Here is a 27,426-nt window from a genome sequence, read left to right on the forward strand (position 1 = left end):
GTTTGCTAATGTTTTGAGTTTTTGCATTGATATTATGTGATACTAGTGCGTATATTTTAAGGTATTTTAAAATCAGGTTTTGGTATCGATGTTGTATTTGCTTTACTTATTTATTTATTAAAAAAAATTTTTTTTTTGAGACAGAGTTTTGCTCTTGTCACCCAAGCTGGAATGCGGTGGCACAATCTCTACTCACTGCAACCCCTGCCTCCTGGGTTCAACCAATTCTTCTGCATCAGACTCCCAAGTAGCTGGGATTACAGGCGAGCCTTACCATGTCCGGCTAATTTTTGTACTTTTAGTAGAGACACGGTTTCGCCATGTTGGCCAGGCTGGTCTTGAACTTCTGACCTCAGGTGATCCACCTGCCTTGGCTCCACAAAGTGCTGGGATTACAGGTGTGAGCCACCGTGCCTGGCCTGTATTTGCTTTATGTATTAGTGTTCTAGTGCTGCCATAAGAAAATACCATAAACTGCATAGCTTAAACAACAGAAATTTATTTTCTGTCAGTTCTGGAGGCTAGAAGTCCAAGATCCTGGGCAGGGTTGGCTTCATTCTGAGGTCTCTGTCTCTTTGGCTTCTGGACTACACTCTTGCTGTGTCCTCACGAGATCTTTGCTCTCAGTGCATGCAGAAAGAGATCTCTGGTATCTCTTTGTCTTTTCTTTTTTTCCCCCTCAGAGACAGGGTCTTGCTTTGTCACCCAGGCTGGAGTGCAGCGGTGTGACTTTGACTCACTGCAGGCTTGACCTCCTGTGCTCAAGTGATCTTCCCACTTCAGCCTCCTGAGTAGCTGGGACTATAGCTGCATGCCACCACATCTGGCTAATTTTAAAATTTTTTGTAGAGATGGCAACTCACTATGTTGCCCAGGCTGGCTTTTCCAATTATTTATTTATTTTTTTTTGAGATGGAGTCTGGCTCTGTCACCCAGGCTGGAGTGCAGTGGCGTGATCTCGGCTCACTGCAGGCTCTGCCTCCCGGGTACACGCCATTCTCCTGCCTCAGCCACCCAAGTAGCAGGGACTACAGGCACCCACCACCACGCCTGGCTAATTTTGTTTTTGTATTTTTAGTAGAGATGGGGTTTCACCGTGTTAGCCAGGATAGTCTCGATCTCCTGACCTCGTGATCTGCCCGCCTTGGCCTCCCAAAATGTTGGGATTACAGGTGTGAGCCACTGTGCCCGGCCGGCTTTCCAATTCTTTTCTTTTTTTTGAGATGGAGTCTCACTCTGTCGCCAGGCTGGAGTGCAGTGGCACAATCTCAGCTTAGTGCAACCTCTGCCTCCCAGGTTCAAGTGATTCTCCTGCCTCAACCTCCTGAATAGCTGGGATTTCAGGCACCCGCCACCACGCTTGGCTAATTTTTGTATTTTTAGTAGAGACGGGGTTTCACCATGTTGGCCAGGATGGTCTTGATCTCCTGACCTCATGATCCGCCTGCCTCGGCCTCCCAAAGTGCTGGGATTACAGGCATGAGCCACGGGCGCCAGCCCAGCTTTTCCAATTCTTAAAAGAATTCCAGTCCTAACAGATTAGGGTCCCCCTCTTATGGCCCCGTTTAACTTGAATTACCTCTGGAACATCCCTCTCTCCAAATTCACTTTTTTTTTTCTTTGAGACAGAGTCTAACTCTGTTGCCCAGGCTGGTGTGCAGTGGCAAGATCACGGCTCATTGCAACTTCCACCTTCCAGGTTCAGGAGATGCTTCTGCCTCAGCCTCTCAAGTAGCTGGGATTACAGGTGTGTGCCACCATGCCTGGCTAATTTTTGTATTTTTAGAGATGGGGTTTCGCCATGTTGGCCAGGCTGGTCTCAAACTCCTGGCTTCAAGTGATCCGCTTGCCTCGGCCTCCCAAACTACTGGCATTAGAGGTGTAAGCCACTGCACCTAGACCATATATTTACTTTTAACTCAAAAAGTATTGTATTATTACACTTTTTTATTTTGCTTTTTAAAAAAACTTCTTCTGGCCGGGCGTGGTGGCTCATGCCTGTAATTCCAGCACTTTGGGAGGCTGAGGCGGGTGGATCACTTGAGGTCAGGAGTTCGAGACCAGCTTGACCAACACGGTGAAAACCTGTCTCTATTGAAAATACAAAAATTAGCCGGGTGTGGTGGCGTGTCCCTGTAATCCCAGCTACTGGAGAGACTGAGGCAGGAGAATCACTTAAACTGGGGAGGCACAGGTTGCAATGAGCTGAGATTGCACCACTGCATTTCAGACTGGGCGACGAGTGAAACTGTCTCTAAAAAAAAAAAAAAAAACAAAGGAAAAAAAGTGAATATGCTAGAAAAGAGTCAAAGCAGTGACTTTAGAAGCTACTTAAGAGTGCACACACAAATCAGTACGGTAGTCAGGGGAAGGCATTACTTCTGGGGAAGAAGAGTACAAAGGAAAGATAGAGGTACCTTTGGAAATTGTGAAGGGAAAATGAAGCAAGGGGGTTACATTTATGTACCTGCAAGACATACAAAATCGAATACACTGAAGGACACTACATCTTTCCCCATCACCCTCCCTAAAATTAGTCACCCATGAACTAAACTGCACTTTGCTATACTGACAGAAGAGGGTGCTCTTGAACTAGGATTTTTGTTCATTTGTTCATCTGCCAGCTTTGGAGAATGCAGATACAAATAGTTTTCATTTATATAAAGCTACAGTAAGAAAACAAAAAGTGAGAATGAAACATGTCAGTTGATGGAACTCCCTTCACTGTAAAAGTCAATCATGAAGCAGCTGACTATGCTTAAATCTGAGTGCAGTAGCCCCTGATAAGCATTTGAGGTTGTAAAAATAGAAAATTCAGAAACTAATGACAAAATGGAGAGATAATAGTAAGAAGTTAAAGCTGATTGAATTAAGAAAATGGGCAGGGGAGACAAAATTGCATCAGAAATGATATCAAAATTGCAAGGTGCTCAAAGGAGAATGTATTTCAATGAAAATTTAATAAGGAACATTAAAGAAAAGTAGATAAATAGCCTAAAAAATGAATGAAATAATATAAAAAAGTAAAAGTAGATTTTACATTCTCACCACAAAAAAGTATGTGAGGTGGTGGATATGTTAGCTAGCTTGATTTAGTCGTCCTACACTGTATACATATGTGAAAACATGTACATTGTACATATATGCAATTATAAAATTTTAAAATAGTACAGATACCTTTAATACAATTATTGGTTATATTGTCACATCTGGGATTAATTTTTTAAAATTCTTAGTTAAATGTATGAGAAAAAAGTGACTACAATGAAAGGCAAAGAAGAATGAACATACATATAATTGGAGTGTCTGAAGAAAAACCAGTAGAACAGACTTAATATTTAAAACTGTAATCCAAGAAAATATTCCAGAAATAAGATTCAGATTTATATAATGAAAGAGCACACTGAGCACGTGGGAAAATTGACCCAGAATTGTCAAACTAGAGAAAATATTAACTGTTCGATTTCTAAAATAAGGAGAAATACTCAGGACCTTTGGGTAGAAATCAAATGACTTACAAGGGCAAGAGAATAAAATGGCATCCAACTTCTCCAACGCAACGTAGAAAAGCAAGGAAACAACAGAAAAGCACTTTCAGGAGGCTGAAGGAAAGAATCTGTGACTAAGGATTTTATGTTTAGCAAAGCTCACCTTCATGTATTAAGACTGCAGAAAACCAGTTTTAAACCAAGAACCGAGGGAAGTTTGTGTTAATGAGGCTTTCTTGAGGAATCTACTAGAGAATGAGCTTCATCCAATCAAGAGGTAGCTGGAGAAATTTCAACAAAAGGATTGGTAGTGATTATCTAATATACTTAATTATAATTCTAAGACTAAAACAAGTGGGGATGAGGGTAGAGAACAATGTATAAGTGCTATATGTTTAGTTTCAGAAAAAAATGCAACTGAAAAATGGGAGGAGAAGAGAGAGGGGAAGAATATTGCAGAATCAGCTCACTGATTATTGTTAGCTAACAGATATCATTAAAAACAAACTAGTTAATAAAAGATTAAGGAAATGAACTAAAGGCATCAAAACGCATAATTACAAAGGTAACCACTAGACTAAAAAATACAAACATTCTTTAATACTACTCACATAAACAGTATATATCATTGTGGGTAATGATAAAGGGGAAAAATAAAAAATAAAAGATAAAGACAATAAATATAGAATACATAGTAATTATAAAAAATAATATGACAGGCCAGGCGTGGTGGCTCATGCCTGTAATTCCAGTACTTTGGGAGGCTGAGGCGGGCAGATCACCTGAGGTTGGGAGTTTGAGACCAGCCTGACCAACATGGAGAAACCCTATCTCTACTGAAAATACAGAATTAGCCAGGTGTGGTGGCACATGCCTGTAATCCCAGCTACCCGGGAGGCTGAGGCAGGAGAATCGCTTGAACCCAGGAGGCAGAGGTTGTGGTGAGCCGAGATTGCACCATTGCACTCAAGCCTGGGCAACAAGAGTGAAACTCCATCTCAAAATAATAATAATAATAATAATAATATAGTGAAAAAGTGTCATACCAATAAATATGGATGGGTTTAATTCACTTGTTAAAAATATGTCTAATTTGTTATGGACCAACTATATTCAGTGTATAAATGTGATTCAGAAAGGCTAAAAATAAGGAATGGGCAGAAATAAACTGGGAGAATGGAAACAATAACATAGCAGTATTTGTGACACTAATATTGAACAGAGTAAAGTTCAGGTATTAACCATAATAAGGAAGGACTTTTTTTTTTTTTTTTTTTTTGATATGGAGTCTCCCTCTGTAACCCAGGCTGGAGTGCTGTGGCACAATCTCGGCTCACTGCAACCTCCACCTCCCAGGTTCAAGTGATTCTCCTGCCTCAGCCTCCCAGGAAGGACATTTTCAACTGCTAAAAGCCATAGTTCACAATGATAATGTAAAGCATATCGAATATCTGTGCCAGAAATAACCACCATCTTTATAAAGCTGAAACTATAGGAGATTCAACAGACTTAGGTAGAAACACTGAATAGGAGATGTATACACAGCATTGTTAGTACAAAGCAGGTCAAATGGACAAAAGTAATAATTTAGGAGACCTAAATAACGTAATAGGTAGATCTTACACATCTCTTTTGGACTTTACACGCTGGTAATGAACAATAAATCTTATTCTGAAGTGCACATGGAATATTCACAAAAGTTGATCATATGTATTAGATCAGAAAGAAAACATCATTAAATCCCATAGAGCAAAAAATACTGTGAAACAACATTGCTTAAAATTAGAAACTTTTGTAGCAACTAAAACAAAAGTAGCCTCCAGCCGGGAAATACATCTTCTAGTAAACAATTCTTGGATGAAAGGGGAAAATAGAAACCAAATGACAGAATTCTAAAAGAAAAAAAGACAAAACACTATGTGTCAAAACCTATAGAATATGTTTAAAATGATGAACAGATGAAAATCTGTTTCCTGAAACAGTAAAAATCAGAGAAGGAAAATAAACAGGCCAGGTGCGGTGGCTCACACATGTAATCCCAGCACTTTGGGAGGCCGAGGCAGGTGGATTGCTTGAGCTCAGGAGTTCGAGACCAGCCTGGGCAACACGGTGAAACCCCGTCTCTACTAAAATACAAAAAATTAGCTAGGCGTGGCGGCGTGTGCCTGTAATCCCAGGTACTCAGGAGGCTGAGACAGGAGAATCGCTTGAACCTGAGAGGCAGAGGTTGCAGCGAGCCCAGATCGTGCCACTGCACTGCAGCCTGGGCGACAGAGCAAGACTCCATCTCAAAAAAAAAAAAAAAAGAAAAAAAAGAAAAACAGATTCCCAACTGGAAAAGCCAGGGGAAAAAACCCTGTAAAATATTTCAGAATAAATCCAAGAAATAATTTAATAAGGATAAATGCAGAAATTTATGATGGAAATAGAAGAATAGCTGCAATTAGTAAACACTGGCTAACTTCAAAAAAGAGACAGTAAAAGCAGAAGTATGAAGTGAGAAAGGGAATAACCATTGAAAAAGAAGAAACTTAAGAATCGTTAAGAGGCCAGGTGTGGTGGCTCATGCCTATAATCCCAGCACTTTGGGAGGCTGAGGTGGGAGGATTGCTTGAAGCCAGGAGTTGAAGATCAACCTGGGCAACATAGTGAGTTCCTGTCTCTACAAAAATTTTTAAAGTTAACTGGGTGTGGTGGCATGCACCTATAGTCCCAGCTACTTGAGAGGCTTCAGTGTAGGAGAATTGCTAGAACACAGGAGTTCAAGGCTGTAGTGAGCTGTGATTGCACCATCATACTCCAGCCTGGGCAACATAGTGAGACCCTGTCTCAAAAAAAAAAAAAATTCTAAGAGACAAGATACATTGGAAAATTTGTTTGGAAAACACAGTTTAACAGAAATTGATCCCATCAGAGATAGGAAGCTTAAATGAACCACCAAATTCCACGGAAGGAATTACTTCACCAAAAAGCACAAGGAGCTGGATTCAGTGGCTCATGCCTATAATCCCAACATTTTGGGATGCTAAAACGGGAGGATTGTTTGAGCCCAGGAGTTTGAGACCAGCCTGGGCAACATGACGAAACTCTGTCTCTACAAAAAATAAATTAGGGCCAGGCAAGGTGGCTCACACCTGTAATCCCAGCACTTCGGGAGGCCGAGGTGGGCGGATCACCTGAGGTCGGGAGTTCGAGACCAGCCTGACTAACATGGAGAAACCTCGTCTTTACTAAAAATACAAAATTAGCCAGGTGTGGTGGCACATGCCTGTAATCCCCGCTACTCGGGAGGCTGAGGCAGGAGAATTGCTTGAACCCAGGAGGCGGAGGTTGCGATGAGCCAAGATCGTGCCATTGCACTCCAGCCTGGGCAACAAGAGCGAAACTCCATCTAAAAAAAAAAAAAAAAGCCAGGCATGGTGGTATGCACCTGTAGTCCCAGCTACTGGGGAGGCCAAGGTGGGAGTTCACTTGAGCCCAGGAAGTTGAGGGAGCAGTTAACCATGTTTGTGCCACAGCACTCTACCCTGGGTGACAGAGCAAGACTCTGTCTCAAACAAACAAACACCAGGCCCAAATAGTTTCATGTGGAATTTCTGAGACCTTTAAGGGCCAAATAATCCTAGTGCCACATAAATTCTTCCAGAGCATAGAAAGTAAACAAAACACACAAGAACCTTCCAAAATTTTTTTAAAGAAGTATGATATCAATACCTGAACCTGATAAAGGTAGTACTTAAGATTTCAGTTTCATATTGCTTATTTCTTTAAAATTATATCTGTGGCCTACTGGGATGTATTCTAGGAATGCAAGATTGGTTCTAGGAAACTCAATAATATACCGTATTAACACATATAGGGGAGAAAAATCACAATTATTTATATAGACACTGAAGAAAACCTTTAAGAAACATCAATACCTATTCCTGATAGATTTCATAAAATAGGAATTGATTAATACTTTCTTAATGTAATAAAATTTGGTATAGACCTTTTCAAAAGCCTGCATCTCACCTAATAAAGACTAGCTTCTACTAGGATTAGGAACAAGTATAGGATGCCCATTATTCCCATTATTATTTAACATTGTTCTGGAAATATTAACCAATACAGTTATCTAAGAAGAGGACCAATTAGAGACAAAAGCCTTGGGAGAGATGTCAAGCTGTAACGTAGGTGATATAGTATTACAGTATTCAAGAAAACTCTAGAGAATGCATTATTATACTAAAACAATACTTGAGGAACAGGATACAAAATTAACATATAGAAATCTTCATATACACAAGCAGTAACCAATTATGGTAGAGTAAAAGCCTCTCTTACATAGCAACAGGAAGATAAAATATTTAGTAATAATTTTAACAGGAATGTACAGAAGCTGTTTTAGGGCAAATTTATTTTTTTAGACAGGGTTTCACTCTGTCACCCAGGATGGAGTGCAGTGACCCAGTCACAACTCACTGCAGCTTCAACTTCCTGGTCAAGCAATCCTCCCACATTGCCAGGACTACAGGCATGCATCACCACACACACCTGATTTAGTATTTTTTTTTTTTTTTTGTAGGAAGAATTCCTGCTATGTTGCCCAGGCTGGTCTCGAACTCTTGGGCTCAAGCGATCCTTATGCCTTGGCCTTCCAAAGTGCTGGGATTTTAGGTGTGAGCCCCCAAGCCCAGCCCAGGGTGATCTTAAAAACACTTTTGAAAATCAAAAGTAGGCCAGGCATGGTGGCTCACACCTGTAATCCCAGCACTTTAGGAAGCTGAGGAGGGAAGATCCCTTGAGCCCAGGAGTTTGAGACCATCCTGGGCAACATAGTGAGACCTTGTCTGTACAAAACAAAACATAAAAGTAGACTTGAACAAATGGAAAGACATTCCTTGTTCCTGGGGTTAATGTTATTAACAAACTGGTGATTCTTAAGTTGTTCTATAAATTTAAGGCAATCCCAATAAACAGTTTTTAAAAACTAGAACTAGATAAGTTTATACAAAAGTGCACATGGAAAAATAAAAGTGCAAGAATACCTAAGAATGTACTGCAAAAGAAAAGCTGTAAGTGGGGACTAGCCATGTTTTATATTACAGCATCCTATAGTTAAAACTGTGGTACAGGCACATAAATAGACCAGTGGAATAGAATAAAAGAGCCAGAAATAGACTCAAGTACATACAGAATTTTAGTACAGTCACGTGTTGCGTAACAACGGGGATATGTTCTGAGAAATGCATCGTTAGGCAGTTTCTTTGTGCGACCATCATAGAGTGTACTTCCACAAACCTAGATGGTATAGCCTATTACACACCTAGGATCTGTGGTATAGTCTATTGCTCTTAGGCTGCAAACCTGTATAGCACGTTACTGTACCAAACACTGTATGCAGTTGTAACACAATGGTAAGTATGTATCTAAACATAAAAAGGGTACAGTAAAAATAGGGTATTACAATAGGACCACCTTCCTATAGGCAGTCCGTCATTGACCAGAACCTCTTTGTGCAGTGCCCAACTGTATATGATAATGATATTTTATCAAATCTCAGGGGCAAAAATTAGCTTTTAATAAATGATGCTGGGGCAACTGACTAGCCATTTAGGAAAATATAAAATTAGATTCATACTTTACACCATGTACAAAAATAAACTACAAATGGGTCAGAAAACTAAATATAATCTGTGAATCCATACAAGCACTAAAAGAAAACACAGATGAATTCCTCTGAAACCTTAGGGGAAGGTTTAGAAATGCTTTTGAACTGTAACTCAACTAGTTTCAGTGAAAGATAGACAAAGCTGACTGTGAAAATTTTAAAATCCCACTCTTCATAGCAAAAAACTATAAACAAAATCAAAAGGCAACCAATATGCTAGAAGAAACTCTTGGCAGCATGTATCCCAGAGTATGAATATTCTTAATAAAGAGCTCTTATGCTGAGGGATTAACAACCAAAATTGATAGAAAAGTGGGCAAAAAACCACGGATAGATAGCTCACAAAAAAGATATAAAGTGGACCTTAAACATGTCAAAAGATTTTCAACTTAATACATAATGCTAGAAATACAAATTCAAATTACACTGAATATTTTCTCATATGTTAGATTGGCTAAAAATAAAAACCCCGAAAACACTTTCCACTGGAAAGTCAGTGGAGAAGCAGGCACTGTTGTGCACTGCTGGTAGGGGACTCTGGTATTATCCAGGACTAAATTAGCATTTGCCCTTTAACTCAGCAATCCCATTCCTAGCAATTTACCCTGAAGATACACTTCCCACCATACAAAATTATAGATGTACGAGGTTACTACGTTGTCATTTGTAATTGCGAGATACTCTAAATAACCTAAATGTAAATTTTAAAATAATGTAAGCCACGTGTAGATTGGTTGAATAAACTTTGGTACATCACACAGTACAGTACTATGCAGAAGTGAAAAAGAATGATGATCTCTATGAACTGATAGCAAATGATTCCCAGGACATATTAAGTGAAAAAATTCAAAGTGCAAGAGTGTCTATACTGTTACTTTCCATGTAAGAAGGGTAAATTAAAAGATACAAATGCAAACACACACATAATACATCAGAAAATAATGAGATTAATAACAGGGTAGGTGGGACTAGGGTGGAAGGGATGGGGAAGGAACACTATTAAACTGTATTAGTATTTTACATATTAAAAAATAAAATCAAGACTGGGGAAAACCTTTAAAATGAAATACAAACATGAACCTGTTTTAAATGAGTGTCTTTCGAACCTATATTTTGACTATATACCTTTAATCTAAAGACCGAAATAGCTGTAAAAAAATTCTAGCTAGTAGGTCTGTTTTTTGTAGCTAAGTTAGCAGTTCTGAAACCATTTTCTCTGTATTTGAGGATCGAATAAATAAGTACATTTTCAGGGTAGTGGCAGCCAGATTCTGCTATCGGAGAAGGGAGTTGTGAATATGGCAAGAGAAAAAAATCTAGAATGAACCCTATAGTTGCACTGGAGTAGGATTAGAATTATCAGCATGAACTCATGGTTTTTCATATAGCTGGACTTTGGACGTTTTAGAAGGAGTCACACACACACACACACACACACACACACACACACACACACACATCCCTAAAAGGAACCCAGGCCTTTTGGAGAAATGGCTGATTGTAGGGCTGGGGCAGGAAAGAAACCAAGATGAACCAGAAAGTAAGATACTTCCAAAATATAAGGTAGTGCTCAAAGAATGATGGGGACACTTTAGAAGGACACAGGAACCAGCATGAAGGAACTTTGGTAAATATAGGACAATTTAAACATAAAATGATGGTGAAAGATTATAATCCATAGAATAAAACAATCTATAAGTTCATACTGATACCTATAAGTAAATGGGAAAGGCAAAGATCTTTCTTGTGGTAGATGTCAGCTAATAAATGGAGAAGAAAAGTGGAATTGGAAAACTCACCCTTTGGGCTGGGTGTGGTGGTTCACACTTGTAAGGAGGGCGGATTGCTCGAGCTTCGGAGTTTGAGACCAGCCCGGCCAATATGGTGAAACCCTGTCTCTACTAAAAATACAAAAATTAACCAGGTATGGTGGCATGAACCTGTGGTCCCAGCTGCTTGGGAGGCTAAGGTGGGAAGATTGCTTGAGCCTGGGAGGTGGAGGTTGCATCGAGCTGAGGTTGCTCCACTGCACTCCCACCTAGGTGGCAGAGTAAGACCCTGTCTCAAGAAAAACAAAAACAAAAACAAAAAAACTCACCATTTGGCAGCTATCATGACAGTAATGAGTCAGGCAAGAATCATGGCTGCTTGGTGGCTGCTAGGATGCTAAACCTAGTGGATGAAGAACTAGATTAATGATTAAAGTTTGAAGAACAGGATTTTATGTAGTCTCAACGTATTTCCTCACAAAATTATTAAATTGGAGAAATAGTAACTTTACAAGGAAACCTGCAGATATCACCATCATTAATGGACAAATCAACACATTGTGCCACTTGATGAGAATGCTCCTTCTGTGGTACTCCTGTGGAAAGGCTTAGCTCAAAATTAAACATGAAGAAATACCAAAGGAACCCAAATAGAAGTCATGCTTTACAAATTAACCGGTCTGTTGTCTTCAAAGATGTCATGATTATGAAAGACAAAGATGGAGGGGGAAAGTTAAAGGAGCCTAAAGAGATATAACCACTAAAAGCACCAGGTGATCCTGGCTCAGGTTCTGGACCAGAATTTTGTTGCTTGTGCTGCTATAAAGGATACTATTGGAACAATTGGCAAACTTGAATAATGTCATATAATAAGAAATAGTGGCCGGGCGCGGTGGCTCACGCCTGTAATCCCAGCACTTTGGGAGGCCGAGGTGGGCGGATCACGAGGTCGAGATCGAGACTATTCTGACCAACATGGTGAAACCATCTCTAAAAATACAAAAAAATTAGCTGGGCATGGTGGTGCGTGCCTGTAGTCCCAGCTACTCGGGAGGCTTAGGAGAATTGCTTGAACCCAGGGGGCGGAGATTGCAGTGAGCCGAGATCGTGCCACTGCACTCCATCCTGGGCAGCTAAGCGAGACTCCGTCTCAAACAAACAAAAGAAAATTGTGATTTGGGCACAGTGGCTCATGCCTGTAATCTCAGCACTTTGGGAGGCTGAGGCAGGTGGATTGCTTGAGGCCAAGAGTTTGAGACCAGCCTGTGCAACATAGCAAGACCCTGTCTCTACAAAAAATATAATTTTTTTTTTTTGGTGGCATATACCTGTAGTCCTAGCTACTTGGGAGGCTGAGGTGAGAGAATTGCTTGAGCCCTGGAGGTTAAGGCTGCAGTGAGCTGTGATCATGCTTCTGCACTCCAGCCTGGGTCACAGAGCAAGACCTGTCTCAAAAAAAAAAATAGTATTGTGGTAATGTTTATTTCCTGATTTTGATAATATCACTGTAGTTATAAAAAAGAATGTTCTTATGTGTTTATATATATATAAAAGAGAGAGTGATGGTCGGGCACAGTGGCTCACGCCTGTAATCACAGCATGTTGGAGGCCAAGGTGGGAGGATTGCTCAAGGCCAGGAATTGGAGACCAGTCTGGGCAACATAGCGAGATCTCATCTCTACTAAAAATTAAATAATTAACTGAGCATGGTGGTGTACAGCTGTGGTCCTAGTTGCTTGGGAGGCAGAGGTGGGGAGGATCACTTGAGCCCAGGAGATCGAGGCTGCAGTGAGCCATAATTGCACCACTGCATTCCAGCCTGGGTGACAGAGGGAGACCCTGTCTCAAAAAAAGAAAAAAAAAAAAAAGCAGAATAGTTTGTAGTAAAATAATAATGAAGAATCGGGGTGAAGGGTTTATGTACTGTTCTTGAATTTTTTATTTTTATTTATTTATTTTTTGAGATAGGATCTCTCTCCATTGCCCAGGCTAGAGTGCAGTGGCATAATCTTGGCTTGCTGCAACCTCTGCCTTCCAGTTTAAGCGATTCTCCTGCCTCAGTCTCCTGAGTAGCTGGGATTACAGGTGCCTGCCACCACACCAGGCTAATTTTTTGTATTTTTAGTAGAGATGGGGTTTCGCTACATTGGCCAGGCTGGTCTTGAACTCCTGGCCTCAGGTGATCCACCCGCCTCGACCTCCCAAAGTGCTAAGATTACAGGAGTGAGCCACTGGGCCCGGCCTGACATTTTTATTTAGGTTGGAAATAATTTCAAAGTGAAAAGGTAAAGTTGTCACAAAAATTCCACACTCAAATAGGACTTTTAAAACAAACTTCATTGGTGTGTCCATCTTAGCAGCAGTTGAGGTTTTCCACACCATTTCTCCCCAGCAGGGAGGAGGTGCTGCCTCTGCCTGTTGTCCTGCTTCCTTGGAGAACCTGTGATAGAGCTGGAGCTGTCTACCTCTACCTCTGTAATTCTGTAATAGAAATGTCATTCTGTAGTGTCATTACATCTTATACTTGTCTTTACCATTTTGAGCTCAGAAGTAAATTTATTCCTGCAGGTTGTTGATGAGCGTGAATTTTTTGAGATCATGCCCAATTATGCCAAGAACATCATTGTTGGTTTTGCAAGAATGAATGGGAGGACTGTTGGAATTGTTGGCAACCAACCTAAGGTGGCCTCAGGTAGGATGGAGCTCTTATAAGCCTTGGTTTTGGGGTTGGAGGCCAGGGAAGCTTGGGTCTATGGTATCCTTTCTGTCTTTTGCCTGTTCTTCAGACATGGCCTTCCATGACCAGAGGAAAAAATCTAAATGGTTGTTATAAAAGCTAATTTTTTTTTTTTTTTTTTTTTTAGATAGGGTCTTACTGGTGTCCAGGCTGGAGTGCAGTGGTGTGATCTCAGCACACTGGAACCTCTGCCTCCCAGGGTCAAGCAGTCCTTCCACCTCGGCCTCCCGAGTAGCTGGGACTACAGGCACATACCACCATACCTGGCTAATTTTCTTTTTTTGTATTTTTGGTAGAGATGGGGTTTTGCCATGTTGCCTGTGCTGGTTTCGAACTCCTGAGCTCAAGTGATCTGCCCACCTCAGCCTCCGAAAGCGCTGGGATTACAGACATGAGACACCACAACTGGCCTATAAAAGCTACTTTTAATATCTCAAAATGCTTCTTTCATACTCCTTTTCAAAGGTTTATAGGAAACTTACATTCTTAGTGTATAAGGTTTTCAATTTTTTAGGGGTCAGTTTTCTGTTCCCCCTCTACCCCCAGTTAAATATATGACTCACCCACTAATCATGAGCTCCATGAGGGCAGGGGTGGTGATGTCTTATTCACAGTAGTATCTCCAGTGCCTTCAACAGTGCCAGGCACATAGATGGTACGTGACAAGTTAATGGCATCTTACCATGTCTGTGCCCCACAGCTTTCTGGTGATATGGCCAGACCTGATTCGCAGCCAAGTGAGGGAGACTCTTCCATGGCTGTGCTCTGGGAGGGATTGGGAGTGCTGGGGTGGGGACTGTGAATACCACTTCTCTCCTCAATATTTTTCCTCTTAGATTTGTTTTGTATCCTTGTTTAGGAAGAATCTGTCTTTCTTCATGACCTAACCTCATCTTATTTCTGCCATGGAAATTTTTTATTGTCTTTAGAAAACTGTTTTGGCTGGGCGTGGTGACTCACGCCTGTAATCCCAGCACTTTGGGAGGCCAAGGCGGGCGGATCACGAGGTCTGGAGTTAGAGACCATCCTAGCCAACATGGTGAAACCCTGTCTCTACTAAAAATACAAAATACAAAAAATGAGCTGGGCGTGGTGGCACGTGCCTGTAGTCCCAGCTACTTGGGAGGCTGAGGCAGGAGAATTGCTTGAGCCGGGGAGGAGGAGGTTGTTGCAGTGAGCCGGGGATTGTGTCACTGCGTGGGAGGCAGAAGTTACAGTGAGCCGAGATCACGCCACTGCATGACAGAGTGACACTGTCCCCACCTCCCCAAAAAAAAAATTTTGTCATGGTAAAATACATATAACAAAATATGTCTGTTTGGCCCATTTAAAGTAGTGCAACCGCAGTGATTACATACAAAGTGTATGCAACCATCACCACTGTTTCCAAACATTTTCATCTCCTCAGAGACTGTGAACCTGTTAAACAATAACTCACTGTTTATCTCAGCCTCCAGCCTTTGCTATTCTAAATCTACTTTCTCTCTCTATGAATTTGCCTATTTTAGATATTTCATATAAATGGAATCATACAGTGTTTGTCCTTTTATATCAGACTTATTTCACTTAGCATAATCAGGCTTATTTCATTTAGCAAGATCCATCCATATTGTAGCATATGTTAGAACTTCATTTATTTTTATGGCTGAATAATATTATGTTGCATGTATATACCACATTTTGATCGATTGTCCATTTGTCAGTGGACACCTGGGTTATTTCCACCTTTGGGTTACTGTGAATAATGCTGGAATAAACATTGATATATAAGTATCTGTTTGAACCTCAGTTTTCACTTTTTCTGGGTGTATACCCAGAAGCAAAATAACTGGGTTATGTGGTAATTCTAGGTTTAACTTTTTGGGGAAACACCATACTGTTTTCTACAGTGTCTGCACTATTTTACATTCCCATCAGCAATGTGCAAGGGTTCCAGTTTTCCAACATCCTTGCCAACACTTATTATTAATTTTTAAAAATAGTAATCCTAGTGGATGTGAAGTGAATGGAATTGTGTTTTTGATTTGCATTTCTCATCAACATTAGTCTTGGTGAGCATCCTTTCATGTGCTTATTGGCCATTTGTATATCTTCTTTGGAAAAATGTCTATTCAAGTCCTTTTCCATTTTTTAATTTTGTGTGTTTTTTGTTGTTGAGTTGGAGTTCCTTGTATATTCTGTATATTAAACTCTTACATTTGACTTACAAGTATTTTCTTCTGTTCTATAGGTTGTCCTTGCACTCTTTTGATCATGTCTTTTGATACACAATTTTTTTTTTTTTTTTTTTTTTTGAGATGGAGTCTCGCGCTCTCTTGCTGTCTCCAGCCCGGGCTGGAGTGCAATGGTACGATCTCGGCTTATTGCAATCTCTGTGCCCCAAGTTTCAAGCCATTCTCTCACCTCAGCATCCCAAATAGCTGGGATTACAGGCATGTGCCACCATGCTGGGCTAATTTTTGTATTTTTAGTAGAGACTGGGTTTCGCCATGTTGGCCAGGCTGGTCTCGAACTCCTGACTTCCAGTGATCTGCCCACCTTGGCCTCCCAAAGTGCTGGGATTACAGGTGTGAACCACTGCACCTGGCTGAAAAGTTTTTAGTTTTGATTAAATCTGATTTCTGTATTTTTTCTTCTGTTGCATGTGCTTTTGTTGTCGTATATAAGAATTTAAATTCAAGGTTGTGAAGGTATGTTCCTGTTGTTTTTTTGCTGAGAGTATTATGGTTTTAGCCCTTACATTTAGCTTTTAATTTCGAGTTAATTTTATATGTATGGGATAGGAGTGCAACTTCATTCTTTTGCATGTGGAAATCCAGTTATTCCAGCACCGTTTGTTGAAGAGATTATTCTTTCCTCATTGAACAGGTGTGGCGTGCTTGTGGGAAATCAACAGGCTGTGGGTGTATGAATTTGTTTCTGTATTCTTAACACTATTCTGTTGGTCTGTATGTCTATCCATATTCCAGTGTCACACTGTTTTGATTACTGTAGCTTTGTATATGTTTTGAAATTGGGAAGTGTGTCTTCCAACTTTGTTGTTGTTCTTAGGATTGTTTTAGGCATTTGGGGCCCTTTTAAATTCCATATGAATTTTGGTAGTGACTTTCCCATTTCTCCAAAAAAGGCTGTTGGAATTTTGATAGGGATGGTGTTGAATCAGTAGATTACTCTGAGTAGTATTGACACCTTGACAATATTGTCTTTCAGTCCATGAACACAGAATGTCTTTCCATTTTTATTCTTTTTTTATTTCTTTCAGCTGTGTTTTGTAGTTTTCAGAGTCCAAGCCTATCACCTCTTTGGTTAAATTTATTCCTAAATGTTTTATTCTTCTAGATGTCATGTACATGGAATTGCTTTCTCAATTTCTTTTTCGGATTGTTCATTGCTGCTGTATAGAAGCACAACTACAAAACTGATTTTTGTTGATCTTGTAACTTGCAACTTTGCTGGGTTTATTAACTTTGTTAGCTTTTGTTTCAAAATTTATATTGCTACATTTTGTTTGATTGTTGATCTGTGGACATGGGGTATTTCCACCTTTTAGTTGTGAATAATGCTGGTGAATATTGTGAATATTATGAAAGTTGATGAATTTGTTCATTAGCCCTCTTGTGGATTTGCTGGGATTTTCTATATATAGGATCATATTTTCTGCAAATAGAGATAGTTTTACTTCTTCCTTTCCAATTTGGATGCCTTTTATTTTTCTTGTCTAATTGCTCTGGCAAGAATTTCTTGTACATTGTTGAATTGCAGTGGTGAAAGTGGGCATGGTTGTCTTGTTCCTCATGTTAAGGGAGGAAAACCTAATCTTTCATTATTGTATAATGTTAGCTGTGGGTTTTTCATGAATGCCCTTTATAATATGGAGGAAGTTTCCATCTGTTCATGATTTTCTTTGTTTTATCATGAAAGGATGTTGGATTTTGTCAAATGCCTTTTTTGTGTCAATTGAGATGATCATGTGGTTTTTGTCCTTCCTTTTGTTAACATGGTGTATTATGTTGATTTTCTTATGTTGAACTGCCTTTGCATTCCTGGAATAAATCCCACTGGATCACAGTGTATAACCTCTTTAAAAAAATAGACTTATTGAACAGTTACAGGTTTGCAGCAAAATTGAATGGAAAGTACATAGAATTCCTGTACACCTTCTGCTCCCACATGCACACATGCACAGCCTCCATATGTCCAAAATCCTGCACAAGAGCAGTATATTTGAGGTTAATGGTTGTATTAATCTGTTTTCACACTGCTATAAAGACACCACCCAAGCCTGGGTATTCTATAAAGGAAAGAGGTTTAATTGACTCACAGTTCCATATGGCTGGGAAGGCGTCAGGAAACTTACAATCATGGTGGAAGGCAAAGTGGAAGCAGACGTTCTTCACATGGCAGCAGGAGAGAGAAGTGCAGGCAGGGGAAATGCCAGATGTTTATAAAACCATCAGATCTCATGAGAACTCACACACTATCACGAGAACAGCGTGAGGAAAACCACCCCCATGATCCAATCACCTCCCTCCCTTGACACATGGTCCCTCCCTCAACACATGGGGATTACAGGTTCCTCTCTCAACACATGGGTATTACAATTTGAGATGAGATTTGGGCGGGCACACAGAGCTATCCCATACCAATAGTATTTTGTTTTAAATTTCAAATTCTACTGGTTTATTGCCAATATATAGGAAAGTAATTGATTTTTGTATATTAGCCTTTTATCCTGCAACCTTGCTATATTATTAGTTCCAGCAGTTATTTTTTGGTCACTTCTTTCAGATTTTCTATATGGACAATTTTGTCATCTGTGAACAAAGACAGTTTGATTTCTTCCTTCTCAATGTGTATACGTTTTATTTTCTTGTCTTCCTGCATTAGCCAGGATTTCCAGTACAATATTGAAAGATAGTGGTGAGGGGACATTTGGTCTTAGCAGGAAAACTTCTAGTTTCTTACAAGTAAGTGTGATGTTAGTTGTAGGTTTTTCATAGATGTTCTTTATAAAGTTGAAGAAATTCCCCTCTATACCTAGTTTATTGAGAGTTTTTGTCATGAATGTATTTTGGATTTTGTTACATGCTTTTTTTGTATTCATATGATCATGTGATTTTTCTTCGTTAGACTGTTGATATGATAGATTACGTTAATTGATTTTTGACTGTTGAACTAAACTCACATACCTGAGATAAATCCCACCTGGTTTTGATGTGTAATTCTTTTTATGCATTGTTGGATTTGATCTGCTAATATTTTGTTGAGGATTTTTTCATATATGTTTATGAGCAATATTGAGATATAGTTTTCTTGCAATGTCTTTGTCTGGTTTTGGTATCAGAGTGATGCTGGACTCATAGAATGAGTTAGAAAGTATTCTTTCTGCTTCTGTCTTCTGGAAAAGATTGTAGAGAACTGGTATTAATATCTTCCTTAAATGTATGGTAGAATTCGCTAGTTGAAACCTGGGCTTTATTTGCTTTTTAAATTATGTAGCAAATAAAAAGTGGAGATAGAAACCAAAATACTCAAATCCTGGTTTTTGTATTTGCCCATGTAGTCATCTTTACTTGAGATATTTATTTCCTAATGTAGCTTTGTGATACCATCTAGTGTTCTTTTCTTTTAACCTGAAGGGCTTCCTTTAGCATTTTTCTGTGGAGTAGGCTGGTTGGTACTGAGGGCCTCAGCTTTTGTTTATCTGAAAATGTCTTAATTCTTAAATTTTCTCTCATTTTTGAAGGACAGTTTGCCAGATATAGAATTCTTGGTTGACACTTTTATTCTTTTAGCATTTTAAATATGTTATCCTGCTGTCTCTGGCTTTCAGAGTTTCTGCTGAGAAATCACTGGATAATCTTAATGAGGATTTCTTGTAAATGATGAGTTTTTTTTTTTTGCTGCTTTTAAGATTCTCTTTTGTCTTTCAGTAATTTGACTATAATATGTCTCAGTGTGGGTCTCTGAATGTATTCTTCTTAGAGTTAGTTGAGTTTCTTATATTTCTAGTTTCACATCTTGCATCAAACTTGGTAAGTTTTCGGACATTATTTCATCAGATTATCTCCTTGCCACTTTCTCTCAGTCTTCTCCTGGTGCTCTTATCCTGTGTATGTTGGTTCACATGTTGGTGTCCCACAGGTCCCTTAGGTTCTGCTCATTTAATTTTTTTATTTTCTCCTCAGAGTAATTTCAATTGTTTTATCTTCATATTCTCTGATCTTTCTTCTGCCTGCTCAAATCTCCTATTGAATCCTTGTAGTGAATTTTTCATTTCATTTATTGTACTTTTCAGCTCCAGAATTTTTCATTATTTTCCTGATTTCCTTTAGTTCTTTGTCCCTGTTTTCCTTTACCTCTTTGAATATATTTAAGACTAGTTTAGGCTGGGCATGGTGGCTCCTGCCTGTAATCCCAGCACTTTGGGAGGCCAAGGTGGGCAGATCACCTGAGGTCAAGAGTTCGAGACCAACCTAGCCAATGTGGTGAAACCCTGTACCTACTAAAAATACAAAAAATGAGCCGGACGTGGCAGAGGGTGCCTGTAGTCCCAGCTACTTACGAGGCCGAGGCAGGAGAATCACATGAACCTGGGAGGCAGAGGTTGCAGTGAGCTGAGATGGCGCCATTGCACTCCAGCCTGGGTGACAAGAAGCGGAACTCCATCTCAAAAACAAAACAAAACAAAACATCTCAAAAAAAAAAAAAAACCCACTAGTAGTGTTTTATAGTCTTTTTCTAGTAAGTTCAGTGTCTATGCTTACTTAGGGATAGTTTCTTCATTTTATACCTTGTGATTTTTTTAATTGAAAATGGGGTATTTATACATTATAATGTGGTAACGCTGGCAGTCAAATTTTCCTCTTTTCCCAAGCTTTGTTTTTTTTTTTTTTTGATATTTAATGTCATATATGTTTGCCTAGTGTCTTTTTGCAATGACTTTTCCAGAGACTGTATATTTTTTGTCATTTGTGGTCACTGAAGTCCCTGTTTCTTTTTATTGTTTCTTTCTTTCTTTTGAGACAGGGTCTTGCTTTGTTGCCTGGGCTGGTCTTGAACTCCTGTCCTTAAGAGATTCTCCCAAAGTAGCCTCCCACAGTGTTAGGATTACAGGTGTGAGCCACCATGCCCAGCCTGTTTCTTAACTTGTATATTTGACAGAAATTTTCTTGAACACCAGGAACTAAAACCAAGAAACAACAAACAAGAAAACTCCTGGTCTTGAAATTGTCTCTGTGTTGGGGCTCTCCTTTGATGCTTAGCCAAACTTGAACTAAGGTTTGAGATCAGCTCAAGGTTAAAGTTTAAGGTTTTCTCTGGTCTTTTATTTTGTAATAGTGTTTTCATTTTCATTCAACTTCTTTTCTTATTTCCCCTCTCAGATCTTTTCTGATCATGTATCTCATCCTAGGCATACATGTGTCTTTCTGAATTCTCCCTATTCACGGGTGCTTTTGAATGCACTAATTTCCTAAAGACACTCTCTCCTTGTTTTTTTTTTCTCCCATATCTTAGGTGGTTTCAACAGTAATCTTTTGCCCAGACATGTGCAGGTTGTTCCTCTACCTTACCATGATTTAGAGAAATGCCTGCTACATTTCCAGCCTGGATAAGTTCTAAGTTAGGTGAAACAGAGATGTGTTCCCTGTGTCAGTCCTTCAGGCAGCCCACAGACAGGTTAGAGCAGACATATGCGGAAATTTGTGAATGAGGTCTGCTCTGCTTCCTCCAGAACCAGGGAGGAAATGGGACAAGTGTAATTAAAAAGGCACAGAGCTTTCATACCATTTTATTTTTTTGAGACAGAGTCTCACTCTGTCACCTAGTCTGGAGTGCAGTGGCATGATCTTGGCTCACTGCAACCTCCTTCTCCCAGGTTCAAGCAATTCTCCTGCCTCAGCCTCTGAGGTAGATGGGATTACAGGTGTGCACCACGCTCGGCTAATTTTTGTATTTTTAGTAGAGACAGGGTTTTGCCATTTTGGCCAGGCTGGTCTTGAACTCCTGACCTCAGGTGATCCGCCCACCTTGGCCTCCCAAAATGATGGGATTACAGGTGTGAGCCACCACATCTGGCCATTTTTTTTTGTTCTTTTAGAGACAGAGTGTCACTATGTTGCCCAGGCAGGTCTCAAACTCCTGGGCTTAAGCAGTCCTCCACTTTGGCCTCCTGAGTAGCTGGGACTACATTGTCTTTTTATTGTTGATTTCTAGGGCCTGGCTTGTGACTTGCCTATTTATTTCCTTTCCTTTCCTTTTTTTTTTTTTTTTTTTTTTTTTATTTGAGATGGAGTCTCACTCTGTTGCCTAGAGTGGTGGTGCAATCTTGGCTCACTGCAACCTCTGCCTCCTGGGTTCAAGTGATTCTCCTTCCTCAAGCCTTCTGAGTAGCTGGGAGTACAGGTGCCTGCAACCACGCCTGGCTAATTTTTGTATTTTTTAGTAGAGATGAGGTTTCACCATGTTGGCCAGGCTGGTCTTGAACTCCTGACCTCAAGTGGTCTGCCTGCCCGACCTCCCAAAGTGCTGGGATTACAGGTGTGAACCACTGTGCCGGGCCATGCTTTTATTCATGAATGGATATTAAATTTTTTCAGGTGTTTTCTCTACATCTATTGAGATGTTCATATAGTTTTTTTCCTTTATTTAATAATTTCATTAGTTTTCACATGCTGAAATCAACCTTGAATTCTTGGGATAAACCCCACTTGGACATGATGTCTTACTGTTTTTTTGAGATGGAGTGTCGCTCTGTCGCCCGGGCTGGAGTGCAGTGGCATGATTTCGGCTCACTGCAAGCTCCGCCTCCCGGGTTCACACCATTCTCCTGCCTCAGCCTCCCAAGTAGCTGGGACTACAGGTACCCGCCACCACACCCGGCTAATTTTTGTATTTTTAGTAGAGACAGGGTTTCACCTTGTCAGCCAGGATGGTCTCGATCTCTTGACCTCATGATCTGCCCGCCTCGGCCTCCCAAAGTGCTGGGATTACAGTCATGAGCCACCGCGCCTGGCCTACTGTTTTTGTATATATTGCTGGACTTGATAATGTGCCTTACTTAAAAAGTAAAAATTTTTCACTTATGTTTTTGGTCTGTATTCTTTTCTGATGATGTCCTTGTCTTGCTTTGGTATTGGGGTAATACTGGTCTCATAGAATTAAGTTGGAAACTCTTCTAGGAGGGAAGATTTACTAGTAATTGAGCTCCTACTCTGTGCTGCTTTATAGATTCCATTTCCTTTACTCCTTAGAACTATGCTAGGAGGCAGTATCGTCCCTACTTTGCAGGTAAGGAACCTTAGGTCAAAAGGCAAAGTAATTTCTCAAGGGCACGTTGCCATCATCAGTGGAGCCAGAATCTGATTGGAAGCTCTGAGGACTCTCTAAGACCAGCCCTTGAATGCTGCCTCCCACTGGTGGCTCCCTGCGGCAAGGCCGGCTGTGTCTCAGCTGGCGGCAGCCCTTTGGTCTGTAGTGAGTCTATAGTAGTCTAGTTCTGGGCCTCTTTGGCCAGTGACAGACAGGTGGATTCTTCATCTTCCCTGTTTCCTGGAGTTTGAGGGGTCCTTGTTACCATTCTGCAACAAAGAAGTGTTGGTGCCTCCACAGAAACCAGCTTTGGATGGCTGCTGAGGACAAATCCCCATTGTGGATAGAACTGGGAATTGCCTGGATACTCAGTATGGATAATCTCTCTCTTTCTAGGATGCTTGGATATTAATTCATCTGTGAAAGGGGCTCGTTTTGTCAGATTCTGTGATGCATTCAATATTCCACTCATCACTTTTGTTGATGTCCCTGGCTTTCTACCTGGTAAGTTTTTGACAGAGTGGGGGCTAGTAGAGTTGCCTTTCCCAGTAAGGTGCCCACTTTATTTGGAGATCTTCTTGCAGAACTCCCCGAGGACTTGTGACTTCTCCATGTATTCTGGGTGTCCAGAAGATAGGGCTGTGTAAGGAATGGCCCTCTCCAGAGGTGGGAAAGACCTCACAGCTGAGAGTGGCAGGATAACCATGTGAGGACTTGTGGGTATCTAGTAACTCTTCCTCATGTCTAGGCACAGCACAGGAATACGGGGGCATCATCCGGCATGGTGCCAAGCTTCTCTACGCATTTGCTGAGGCAACTGTACCCAAAGTCACAGTCATCACCAGGAAGGTGAGGACCTCATGTTGGAGGCCATGACCCTGCTCACTTTCCTACAGCATAGCCGTGGTGGGAGGTCTGGCAGAGTTTTACCAGGGCTGGAAGGAGTACACCTTGCTCATCCTTAAAAAGATCTCTTGAGGATGTTGTTCCCAGCCCCGCAGAAATGTCTGTGCTTTTTTAACACAGGGGAACTGAAGGCAGCAGTGGGAAAAAGCCAGAAAAGATAATGAGCATTAACTTTGAAAGGTCTTACAGACCGTGGGCTTTCAGGAGCCCAGTAGGGCTATTCTTGTTCTTTGTCCCAATTTTACCTGGTTTCCTGGGGTCTTTCAGGGACATGATCTGGCTGTCTCAGGCTCTAACACTCAGCATTTGGATCTGTTTTAGGCCTATGGAGGTGCCTATGATGTCATGAGCTCTAAGCACCTTTGTGGTGATACCAACTATGCCTGGCCCACCGCAGAGATTGCAGTCATGGGAGCAAAGGTGAGGGCCTCTTGCTTTTCCCTTTCTGGGTCCAAGGACTCGACTCTACCAGCGAGAGCTCAAGGCATAGCTGGGAAATGTTGGAGAGAGGCCAGGGCCCCTAGGTTGAGCCAGGACTGAGGTGAATGGGACCTAGACCTTGGTAAGTCTCCCTCTTGGGGCTCCAGAGATAGCTCTGCCTCCTGTCCTATACCCTTTCTTCAGGCCCACGCTGGTGTCTTCATGCCAAGGTGGGTGCGGCAGGTGAAAGGAAAGTGAGAGGGGTCCAGAGTGGTTTTGAGATTGTAAGTAAAGGGGGCAAAGGGTTGAGTCAACTGAAGTCACCTTCAGAAGTATTGGACATTCTCCCAACTCCACCTCAGCTTCCAGGGAGGGCCCCAGAGCTACTCTTTTAAGCTCATAAGAAGCTAAACTGTAGGTCCGACCCTAGTGACGTTGGACAAGGTACTTCCTATTGCTTGACCTATTCCTCACTCCTCCCTGCTTTGAAGTAGCTATTGTGGTCGAATCAGATAACTTGCAGGTCCCCTAGAGTTGACTTATAGGTGCTCTGACTTGAAGGCCAATCCTTCTAATTTCCGGTTCAGTCTGGTCGCCTCTGGCCACCGAATTGTATACTCAGGTCTTAGGGTACCGAAAAAGGGAAATAGCACATTTAATTCCCCTTGATACAAGACCATGGATTTAATAATGGAAAACAGGGCTAACATCTTTGGCTCAAAGAAGTATGATGAGTGCAAATGGAGATGGTAGAATGGGCTCTGGGGAGAGAAGCTACTGACTTTTGCCTGACTGCCCCTTATTGGGGCCACAGGGAAGCATCACATCCCATCATGCAGCCCCTTGTGTCATGATGGTCAGCCCCAGGCAGTTCCTCCCTCTATGCTATGGCCTTTAGAGATGGCACTTCCCCCCAGTACACTGATTTACCAAGAAATTTGCACCCACACACAGTGATAATGAGTTGAAGGAGATCTGTCCAGGTTGGGACGACCAAAGACATTCATGAACTCCTCTAATCATAGGGCGCTGTGGAGATCATCTTCAAAGGGCATGAGAATGTGGAAGCTGCTCAGGCAGAGTACATCGAGAAGTTTGCCAACCCTTTCCCTGCAGCAGTGCGAGGTAGGGGACTGTGGTGAAGAGGACAGCTTTGTTTGTTTGGTCAACTTGCTCATTCTTTCTCTACAGAAATTGTCACATAACTGCCTTTTTGCCTTTGCAGTCTAATCTGTTGACTAGTGAGGGTTGGGACTGTCCCTGGGCAGTCATCACTTGGACTAAGGACCGTGGGACAGGCTGCTTTGGTAACCACAATTAAAACAACATTGCCTAAGTGTATTAAATTTCTAGGTGTTGTTCCAGTTGTCTAGTGCTGTGCAGAAATTCACCCTATAACTCAGCAGCTTAAACTAACCACCGTTTCCCCCACTGCTTATGGTTCTGTGGGGTCCACAATTTGGTCTGGGCACAGCTGAGTGGTTCTTGTGCTGGTCTTGCCTGGGATCACCCACAGAGGTATAGTCATTCTGTGGCTTGACTGGGGCTTGACAGTCCAAAATGGCGTCACTTACTTGGTAGTTGCTGTTAGCTAGACTCACTCCCCACGTGGCCTCTCACCCTTGAGGAGGCTAGTCCAGGCTTCCTTACATGGTGTCCCGAGAGTAGCAAGGGGGCAAAGGGAAACTGAGGCCTAGATTTGGAAGTTGCACAGTGTCATTTTTGCCACATTTTATAGGCCAAGAAAACTCACAAGGTTAAGCGAAGGAATACAAATCCACCTCTTGAAGAGAGAAGCGGTAAAGTCACATTGCAGGACTTGTGTACAAGGATGAATTGTTATAGCCATTTTTGAAAACCTAGATGTATTTTATTTCCTATTGAATTCATTGTGGCAGGATGGAGGCATTGGAGCAAGCAGGGTATAGGGAGGGTGTCCGATTTTCCTTTTCTTGCCAAGTGCTCCTAGGCCAGAAGTTGGGGAGCTGTCAGAACAGGCCAGCTCCTGGGATACAAGGGGGGATTCACAGGGCCTACCATCTCTGTATCAGGTTGGGCACTGCTTATACTGCTGGCCCCAGGGATGGTGCCCAGGCTGAGCAGAAGGTTGAGGGGTGGCATCATCTCGGGATGCAGATGATCCACTCCCTTTTCTGTGCTTCACCAGGGTTTGTGGATGACATCATCCAACCTTCTTCCACACGTGCCCGAATCTGCTGTGACCTGGATGTCTTGGCCAGCAAGAAGGTACAACGTCCTTGGAGAAAACATGCAAATATTCCATTGTAAACAAATCAAAGGAAAAGAAACCAAGAACTGAATTACCGTCTGCCCATTCACATCCCATTCCTGCCTTTTGCATTCATGAAACCTGGGAATCCAAATAGTTGGATAACTTAGAATAACTAAGTTTATTAAATTCTAGAAAGATCTCTTTTGTGCCTTACTGTAAAATTATTTACTTTTTAAAACATTTTAAGTTGTATTTTTTGAGCATAAATTCGATTTTTTTTAGGTGGAAATCTGAAAAATCAATACAACTAGAAAGAAAAATAGTACACAGTGTTATCATCTAGAGCTGATTTTTATTTCACACCTCTGGGTATTGTTCTTTTTCCTCTCGAGTTAGTTTTTTTATCCATAGGTGAGATATATAGTAAGTTTTTAAGGCAAAGTATTTCTTAGGCATAAGTTTCCTTATTTTAAAAATAGGGTAATATGCCCTATCTATCTCCTAATTCCTCCATGAATTGAGGATTAAATGTGATGTTTGCAATTGTGGTATATGTGTTTAGCAGTACAGATGCTCAATAAGGCATAGCACCCTATGTTGACTCAGGTTATTTCCAGAAATGTGTTCTTAAAATTAAAAAAAAACTTTTTAATTGCGAAAATTTTCAAGCCCATAGAAATGTTCCAAGAAGTGTATTGTATCCACTTCACCTAGATTCTCCAGTTGGTAACATTTTCTCCATTTGCTTTATTTCTTCCATACATAGATATATCTAATAATATATAATATGCATATAAGATATATCTAATTATATAATTATATTAATATAATTAATGTATAATTATATCTAACACGATTATATATAATTATATATTTATATAATGTATTTATACATTATATAATTATAT

At 40.8% G+C, this 27,426-nt stretch overlaps 1 protein-coding gene across 3 annotated transcripts in view; it reads left to right on the forward strand.

The window, feature by feature from the left end:
- Positions 1-26,717, forward strand: part of PCCB (propionyl-CoA carboxylase subunit beta) — a 78,151-nt gene extending 51,434 nt beyond the window's left edge. For all 3 annotated transcript variants that reach the window (XM_003822494.4, XM_055110510.2, XM_063602941.1), the window contains 6 exons: positions 13,479-13,602; positions 23,356-23,463; positions 23,708-23,808; positions 24,187-24,285; positions 25,311-25,410; positions 26,453-26,717. In XM_003822494.4, the coding sequence (XP_003822542.1) occupies positions 13,479-13,602; positions 23,356-23,463; positions 23,708-23,808; positions 24,187-24,285; positions 25,311-25,410; positions 26,453-26,574 (654 nt within the window). In that variant the 3' untranslated portion in view covers positions 26,575-26,717. The remainder of the gene's footprint in view (positions 1-13,478; positions 13,603-23,355; positions 23,464-23,707; positions 23,809-24,186; positions 24,286-25,310; positions 25,411-26,452) is intronic.
- Positions 26,718-27,426: the final 709 nt, after the last annotated feature.

Source organism: Pan paniscus, chromosome 2 (genome assembly GCF_029289425.2).
Source record: "Pan paniscus chromosome 2, NHGRI_mPanPan1-v2.0_pri, whole genome shotgun sequence".
In the NCBI taxonomy this organism is placed as follows: domain Eukaryota; kingdom Metazoa; phylum Chordata; class Mammalia; order Primates; family Hominidae; genus Pan; species Pan paniscus.